Raw genomic sequence first — 9169 nt, forward strand, 5'->3', positions numbered from 1 at the left:
TCAAAAAAATTATTTGTATATACATAAATATAATTTCATATTTCTATTCTACATAATCCATAGTATCACATTTCGAAACATGGCATACAAAATGGTTTTCATTCAAAAACTTTCAGATACAAAAAGATGTGTGATATAAAATGGTTTTCATCAAAAGTCTTTACATACAAAAAGATGCGAATTTCATCAAAAAGCTTCTACATACACACAAAAATAAATAAATAAATAAATATTTGGTAGTATATGATTAGATCACATCAAAAAGATTCAATTTTCATCATAAAATTGTCTAAACCTTTCCCACCTTTACATTATTATCCACACACACACACATAACCTTTCATTATTTTGTAAAAACCACCTTCACAAACATAGGAACAAATAATGAAAAATAATAATGGGTTTGCTATTGTTTTGATTCTTGACATAAAAATGTAAACTAAAACTTGATGAAAGACTTGGAATTACAAGGTGAGATAACACATAATACTATTAGTGTAAAACAAAGATGAAATTTGAAACTTGCATTCATAAATTAATTACCATATTATCCAACTTTTTTACTGTAAAAAACTCCATGAAAGTATGAAAAACTAACTCAAAACACTTAAAACAAACCACCAATCATCTAACATGTACTTTACTTTATCCTAACAATCTGAATCAACACCTCAATAGTACGACCCAGACCCACCGCCTCCACCACCCATGTAACCACCACCACCACCCATACTTCTACCGGAATACAACGATGATGAGTAACCGCTTCCACCACCTCCATCACCGCCACGAGGGATGTAATCGCCGCCATAGCTAGATGAGGAGTACATTCCACCATCACCACCACCACCGCCGCCGCCGCCACTGTAAGACCCTCCGCCGCCACCATAAGACATGCCCTGGCGGCTGCTGCTGCTGTAAAGACCATGAGAATCATGTCCAGACATTGAGCTTCTGCTACTACTACCATATCCTCCTCCTACATTTGATCTTCCCATTCTGCCAATAATTTATTCAAAATATTAGTAACATAGAATGTCATAAATTGCACTTTCAACCCTTATATTTTTTAAAATACTTTGTAAAATGATATTTTTTTACTCATATACTTTTTAAAATGTCACTTTGACCCCTCCTCTTTTCTCAACTTTTATAAATGACTTTCCATCCCTATATTTTTTTTTAAATTACTGTGTATGATGATATTTTTCATGCCTTTACTTTTTAAAATGTCACTTTGACCCCTCCACTTTTCCCAACCTTCATAAATGACACTTTCCACCTCTTATCCTAGTTTCATAAATAGTTTTTAAAATGTCACTTTGACCCCTCCACTTTTTCCAACTTTCATAAATGACATTTTTCACCTCTTATCCCAACTTTCATAAATACTTTTTACAATGTCATTTTGACTCCTCCATTTTTCAACACTATATTTTTTAAAATGTCACTTTGACCCCTCCACTTTTCACCCCTATACTTTTTAAAATGACACTTTGACCCCTCCAATTTTCCCAACTATCATAAATGACACTTTCCACCTCTTATCCTAACTTTCATAAATGACACTTTCATAAATACTTTTTAAAATGTCACTTTGACCCCTCCAATTTTCACCCCTATACTTTTTTAAAATGACACTTTGACCCCTCCAACTTTCATAAATGACACTTTCCACCTCTTATGCCAACTTTCATAAACAACACTTTCATAAATACTTTTTAAAATGTCATTTTGACCCCTCCACTTTTCACCCCTATACTTTTTAAAATGTCACTTTGACCCCTCCACTTTTCCCAAAGTACAATGCTGTAAGATAAAGAAATGAAAGTAGGAAGTTGTGTAGGAAACAAATAACTTAAAGTAAACTGCTGTTTCCTGTATTTAACTTGTATGAAAATCAAATTTGAAAACATTTATGAAAATAAAAATATTAAAAAAAAAATACCTTTCACCATATGCATCTCCATATTGTGAAGATCCACCTCCAATGTCATAATCCATACGAACACGTGTATGGCGTACTTCACGTACATCAGAATCAGCATAGCGAGGTGGAATATCATCCTAATAAAATTTTATAAATATTAGTTTTTATTTATTAATGCAATAGTTCAAAAATAAAATCAAAGTTTTTTTTAATTGAGAGAAAAAAAAAAATCAAGCTTTTTCATCTGTATGATCTTGTTCATCCGAAAAAAACCCTCATGTTTACAAGTTTCATAAAAGACCTTATATTTTGTGTTTTTTCCAGATTAAACCTCAACTTTATTTTTTTCATAAAAAAGACCTTGCATTTTTTCATTTTTTCTGATCTGGCCCTTTAAGTCATTTTTCTCAAAGAAAAAAGTAAAATGCAAGGTTTTTTCAGGAAAAAGTAAAAAAATTGACGATTTATTTGGAAAGAGTTGGAAGGTTGAGGGTTTTTTTCGGAAAAAAACACAAAGATGAAGGTTTTTTCGGAAAAAATGAAAAATATAAGGTCTTTTATGAGATTAACCCTAATAGAAATATTTGTAACATTTATATTTTAAGGTTTTTGGGTTGTTGACATGGCGCTGACGTGGCACTATAACAATAAAAAGCAAAAAGGGTAGTATAGTAAAATGTTCTAACCAGTGCAGCATAAGAGCGTTTTGAGCCAGGGACAGGATCGTAATCACGCGGGGGGCGTTCACGGTAACTCGGTGGCGGCGGTCTTTCATATCGTGGTGGATAGCCGCCATCTGTGTAGGCGGCAGAGGCGGGGGCTCTTCTTGATGAAGGGTGAGATGAGCCTCTTGGGAGGTCAGCATAGGTGGGCCCACGTGTAGGGTAACTGTCTCTGTAAGATGAGGATCTCTCTGAGGTTGACCTTGGTGGTGGTGGCGGCGGACCATAGTCAGCCACCACCCTGCTCCGCGGCGGCAGCTCCTCCCTCCGGCTGAACTCCCGCTTCAAGCTGCTCTTTGGCCGTGAAGGAACTGTATTCACAAAAAAAAAAAAAAAAATATATATATATATATATATATATATATATATATATATATATAATTTAGTGAGGTGCAAAAATGGAAAAGTAAATTTTCGATTTTGGTCCCTATGAGTGTAAATCTTGTTAAAATGACTATTTTGCCCTCCATCAAGGAATATTTCTCATTTTTGTCCTTGTCACCTAGTGGTTAGTGATTTTCTTTGGTTTTAGTCCAAAAAAGAATCTTTCTTCACTCTGATTCCTATTTTCTTTGCTAAAATGACCATTTTGCCCTCCAAAAAGGAATCTTTTCTTCTTTGTGGTTAGTGATTTTCTTTGGTTTTAGACTTTTTGTCCAAAAAAGTTTCAGATTTCATGCTGGATTTGTTCCCTCTCAAAGACAGCATGAGAGTAATAAAAACTATTAAAATGACTATTCTGCCCTCCATCAAGAAATCTTTTTTTTTCTCATTCCTTGGTAGTACTAGTACCCAACTGCCGACTTCTCCGGTACAACAAATAAAATAAGAACAACAAAAATCAAGGCGAGGGCAAAATGGTCATTTTCATAAACTTTAACAGCTACATGATTATGAAAAAAGATGAAGCATACCAGGTGGACGCCTGTCATACGACCTAGGTGGAGGAGCCACCGGCCGCCCCCTTGGTGGTAAGGCAGCAACAGGCCGCCTGTCTCTTACCGGAACCGGCCGCCTGACACCACGCTCAACCACCGGCGGTGGCCGCCCTCCAACTCTTCTTATCCCACGTGGCGGTAGACTATGTGGCACAGGGCGGGCCCACGGACCCCTAAAACCTCTAGAAGCAGACCGACCACCACCAGATCTGAAATCACCACCACCACCACCACCACGGGAACCATGCTTTCCTTTCCCTCTTTGTAGTGGTCTTGACAATCTTGCCCTCACTTTAGCCTGATATTATCATTATATATATACAAGAATTACAAATCAGAAAACAAGAGGGATGAATATTATCAATATAAGTAAATTACAAAACTAACCTTGTTTTCATTGTCTCCAAGTTCCTCATTATTAATGCTTTTAGCACATGTTAAAGCTGAATCATGTGTTCCAAATGTTATAAATCCATAATCTTTTCTTCTTGCAGAAGGCATATTACGTGCAAGCTCAATTTTCACTACTTCCCCATATTTCTTAAGTAGGTCCCGCACTCTACCCTCATCCCATGAAGCAGGTAGCCCATCTATAAAAACAGTCTTCACCTGCAAAAATGACCATTTTACCCTTCATATATATAATGCACTATCTTTGTGTTTACTGGTTTGGGTAATCCAGATACAAGGTGAAAAAATTAACTACTGTTTCATCTATTGAAAGATTTTTCATTTTATGAGATAAAATGACCATTTTACCCTTCATACTTAATGCACTATCTTTGTTTTGCTGGCTTGGATAATCCAAAGACAAGGTGAAAAACAAACTATTGTTCCATCTATTAACAAAGACTTTTCATTTTATGAATATAAAGATTCAGGGTTTCTTGACGAGACAAATTGACCATTTTACCCTTCATATTTAATGCACTAACTTTGTTTTATTGGCTTAGGTATTCCAAATAGAAGGTGAAAAGTAAACTATTGTTCCATCTATTGACAGATTTTTCATTTTATGAATATAAAGATTCACAGTGTCTTGACAAAATGACCATTTTACCCTTCATATTTAACGCATTATCTTTGTTTTACTGGCTTTGGGTAATCCAAATAGAAGGTGAAAACTAAACTATTGTTCCATCTATTGACAAAGATTTTTCATTTTAGGAATATAAAGATCCAGGGTTTCATGATGAGATGAAAGAAAGAAAACCCATAATTTTACCTGGGCCATGATTTCATCACCAGGGTCAATGAAGGAATCTGCAAAAGAAACCTTAGCAGGCCTATCAACACCAAAAGTAACATCTCTCTTTTGGAGACGTTTAAAAGCATCCATAGCATCTGAACGTGAAGAAAACTCCAAAAAAGCAAATCCCCTATTACTTCCATCATTCTTATTATCTTCAACCAAAGTCAAATCCTCCACTGTATCAACTCCATACTTTTTCAACTTCTCTTTCAGCTGTAACCACATTCAATATCATTAGAGAGAGAGAGAGAGAGAGAGAGCTATCAATTTTGTAAATAGTTTTAGACAGTTTACTTACAGCTTCCTTGGTCCATGTCTTGCATACATTACCCAAAAACAAAGTATCACTGTCTTGACTTGGAGAAACACCACATTGTTTCCCATGAACCTAGAAATCGGGGGGGTAAAACAGTAAAAAGACATGGTTTAACTTTAAAAAAAAAGTTATCAAAATCAGTTTTTTTTCCTAGGTGAGTGAGGGAAATCAGAAATAGATGTTAAATAGTAAATACCACAGGGCTTTTTAGCTCAACACAAGCTCGTTTTGCCTGTTCTACAGTTGCAAAACGAAGGAAAGCAAATCCTTTGTTCTTCTTTGTTTGAGCATTCATCATAAGTCTGACTTCAGAAACCTCACCAACTGCACTAAAAACTTTCCTAAGATCCTCTTCAGTGGCATCTTTGTCCAATCCACCAACAAAGATTTCAAACTCCTTTCGCTTGCGTCTTTCTTTGAAAACATCATGATGTTCCTGTTCATCTGCATCTGCATCTGCCACGTCAGCATGTGGTTGCTCTGGTTCCACTTCCTCCACCTCATCCTCCTCCTCAGCCTCCATCTCCTCTGTAGGATCATGATCTTCCTCACCAACCTCCATTTCATCAGCTTCTTCTTCTTCCTCTACTTGTTCTTGAGCTTCTTTCTCATCATAATCCTCACCAATATACTCTTCAGGTTCAGATTCTTCTGGATCATTATCCTCCAAATCCAATCGTTCATCTTTTTCGAATTCAGGGACAGAATCTTTAACATCATTTTGGTCTCCTGTCAGGGATAAAGGCAATGAGAATATAGTTGCTTGTGATGTGGCTTATAGTGGAATCTTGGGTATCCAGAGAGATTCCAATAGGTAGGTGCCTTTAATCTTTATTACCAACTTAAACAGATATGATGTTATTAGCTGAAAATAATGTAATAAGCAACATGAGCATATAAAGTTTCCCTCAGAAACTGTAACCATCCTTATAGGTGCAGCTTTACCATGTAAAGAGGTGAAAAGAAAGAATACACTGCTTTGAAGTATTATTCCAACTTGGTGGAAAGCTCCATTGCTTCCTTCTTACTTAATAAGGGTATTAAAATCAAGATTGATTTGATTCTTCCAATGTTGGAAACTTGTAGTATTGAGAACAAACTACACCAACACTCAAAAAGGCACCTCCTTGGAGATAATGAATGTTAAATAGACATAAATGCATGTCAACTTACAAGCTTTTGGAGTCCCACATGTGAGTAAAAATGCTACATGTTGGGTGCACATGTTAACACATATTACCTCGAGAAATAACTGAGGTTACTTTCTTCATCAGAACACAACAGAAGAATCTGAACCCAAAGAGTATATTGGAGAGGATTTTATGGCCAATGTTGGCATCTCAAGAGAGGTCAAGTCATTTTCCAATTCTTGGGAAGGCAAGAATGAATTGGTACTTGGCTAAGCCACCAGCCTTTAAACTAGTTAAACAAGTTACTTAACAACATTTTCAACCCTTCAATGAATAAGGAGGCATTCATTATCTTCATATGTAGCCTTTAGCGTATGAATTTGTGATAAAGTGATAAGAAAGTCATTGGTGTGATTGGATCCTATGTCATCCCGTTGTTTTCAGGAATTCAAGTATGTGTCATACAGATACAGCCACTTCTACCAATCTGAAGTGTTCTAAAGTTAGTATCTAGACAACATGTGTAATGAACACAAGAATTTACTCCTTTAAGATTTTGGGTTTCTCTTTATTTGTATTCTGACCAATTTCATTTTACCCATATTGTCTTCCATCAAATATTTCTCAAAATTATTGCAAATTGTGAGGCTTGAAGCTATCTGAAGTGCCCTTGCAAACAGCCTCATATTATAAGCAATTGTAGGCTTGTAGATTCATACACAACACCCTTTTTTTTAAGAAAAGAATCTCTATTTTACAAAGTTAAGCATAGCAACAAAAGGACATAAACAAATTCTTTTTATGTACTAACAAAGGGCACTCTTTTATGCATAAATGTTTTCAGTTAGTTATTTTCCTACCTGCTAATCCATTCCAAAGGTAAGAAAAGATGATACATATCAAGTGTTGATATCAAACTATCTACTTTTTGTATAAACATTTTCATATGATTCTTGTTGGGGAAAGTCCAACAACGTTTTATACCTGTTTTTGAAATAACCCATTTGATCCTTCTTTCGTAGACGAGGGGGGTATTTGCATATGCTAACAAAACATAAATACGTTAGCTTTTTAGGTTTCTCTAATTCGGCTCAACAAATCGCCCATCAAACAAAATTTCCTTCAAGAACACATGACAAAGTTTGGAAATTTCGCTTATAACAGATCTAATTTGATATGTAATCAGGTAAAGTCAATTAGATAAGAAAAACAGTAAATTAAACATAAATCAAGAATGTCATGTGTAACTTACTCTTTGAATCATCAATCCCATTATCAGCCACTGATTTCCCCTCCACCTTTCCGGATTTTTCTTCATTGGCCTTTTCTATCTTCGATGTCTCCCCCTTTTTAGATCCAACCTTCACATCCTCTTCTTTAATCTCGACTGGCTCCTCCTCCTTAACCTCAATCGGCGCATCCTCAACCGGTTTTTTGGATTCTTCAGGCACCACTACTACCTCTGGATCAGGCTGCGCCGCCACCTTCGGCGTTCCTCTAGTTTTTCCGCCTCTTCTCCCTGGCCCGACGGTCTTCCTCGCCGATTTCGGAGGCATCGTCTCTCCTCGATATTTGTCTGGATCGGAAAAAGGATGTCTTGAATTTGATGAATTTGAGAGAAAAGAGAGATATGTTCGTAGCTTCTCTGTAACCCTAGAACTTTAGCCCTAGTATACTTTGGACGAAATTTGCACGATATTCGTCGGTTTGATTTGACCCATTAATGAGACCCGAGGATAACTTACTTTGGGGTTTGGCACGCATTCTAGAAATATTGTTCAAAGAAAAGGTTAGTTAATAATGTGAAATTTTGTAAAAAATCCTAGAACTTCATGAAAAATTCTTAGGCTTATTTTTTTTAAAAAAAAAAAAGACATAATTTGTTAGAAAAATCATAAAATTGAGATTTTGACTTGAAGTAGCAACTCAAAATGTTTCAAGATCGACAAGTTTAAATGGGTTTTTTTTTGGTACACAAAAGACAAATATTTGATAAAATAAAGATCAAAATCAAAAGGTTTTTTTTGTAAACTAATTATTTTTTTATTTTGTTTTATTATTTTCCTGTAATCGTATTGTAAATTATTTCTTTTTATTTAATTTTATTTTATTATTGTATTGTAATCTTATTTTATTTTCGCTGCCTTACAAAAAAATATATTATTGTATTTTCTATCTTTTATGGATCGTAAAAAATATTATTTTATAGATTTTATTGTAATCTTATATTATATAAAATGGTATCATTATGGTTTTACTTTAATGTAATTATATTAATATATATATATATATATATATATATATATATATTAAAAATGTCCTAACTTAGGAATAGTAAAATAGGTGGTGTTTTGGCACAACTAGTCCCCTGTTTATGGATTTGGTTACAATTATGTGTTCTTTCTTTAAGGGGTCATATTTTGTCTTTTTATATATTCTTATGGATACGTGTTCGTTTTCTATAAAGTTTATGTCCATGTGTTTATCGTATGTTTTCTTCTTTGTTTTCGTTCCTTCCACCGCCCCGGTATCCAATCAGCTTTTTTTATTTCCACCGCCCCATATCTCTCGATTCTTCTTATTTGATTCTACCTTTATTCCTTCTTCTCTCTAAACAAACCTCATCAATCCCTCTGATAAACCCTATTACTTTCAACCACCGTCTCCTTCCCCTTCAACCACTTATATCGCACCACTCAACGTCCGATTTAGCTGGATAATTGGCACAACAGATTACTTCCCACCGGCACAGTCCTCCAAAATAGCAACTTAAGGAAGTTCCTCCCCCACCCAATTACATCAGAGGACCCCTAAATCCTCCCCATCACCATACGATTTTGGTTTCAATATTGCCAGGTAGCTTTTGTGTTGTGACATCCCC

General features: G+C 35.3%; 1 protein-coding gene across 2 annotated transcripts; it reads right to left on the reverse strand.

Moving 5' to 3' along the window:
* Positions 1 to 509: 509 nt before the first annotated feature.
* On the reverse strand, positions 510 to 8006 carry LOC145097169 (RNA-binding (RRM/RBD/RNP motifs) family protein). Of its 2 annotated transcripts, XM_079034691.1 has the most exons (10): positions 7541 to 8006; positions 7273 to 7332; positions 5355 to 5887; positions 5141 to 5230; positions 4816 to 5055; positions 3978 to 4199; positions 3567 to 3888; positions 2617 to 2963; positions 1949 to 2067; positions 510 to 999 (listed from the first exon to the last, which is right to left on the reverse strand). In XM_079034691.1, exons 1-10 carry the CDS (start codon positions 7842 to 7844, stop codon positions 672 to 674), a joined length of 2565 nt encoding a protein of 854 aa, XP_078890817.1. In that variant the 5' UTR covers positions 7845 to 8006; the 3' UTR covers positions 510 to 671. The 2 variants fall into 2 exon arrangements, with proteins under 2 accessions (XP_078890817.1, XP_078890824.1); XM_079034698.1 differs by lacking the exon at positions 7273 to 7332 and having other exon boundaries at positions 7541 to 8004.
* Between the last annotated feature and the right edge of the window lie 1163 nt (positions 8007 to 9169).

The sequence above is a fragment of the Lactuca serriola genome, chromosome 1, assembly GCF_051521515.1.
Source record: "Lactuca serriola cultivar US96UC23 chromosome 1, Lser_US96UC23_V15, whole genome shotgun sequence".
Taxonomy (NCBI): domain Eukaryota; kingdom Viridiplantae; phylum Streptophyta; class Magnoliopsida; order Asterales; family Asteraceae; genus Lactuca; species Lactuca serriola.

What these genes read in the sequence shown, in the direction of transcription:
- LOC145097169 (XM_079034691.1), bottom strand. Translation starts at nt 7,844, where the DNA reads ATGCCTCCGAAATCGGCGAGGAAGACCGTCGGGCCAGGGAGAAGAGGC. An exon ending in ATGGGTTATTTCAAAAACAG is followed by an intron (nt 5,888 to 7,272) that starts GTATAAAACGTT and finishes TATCCCTGACAG; the next exon opens with GAGACCAAAATGATGTTAAA. An exon ending in GTATGACAGGCGTCCACCTG is followed by an intron (nt 2,964 to 3,566) that starts GTATGCTTCATC and finishes TTGTGAATACAG; the next exon opens with TTCCTTCACGGCCAAAGAGC.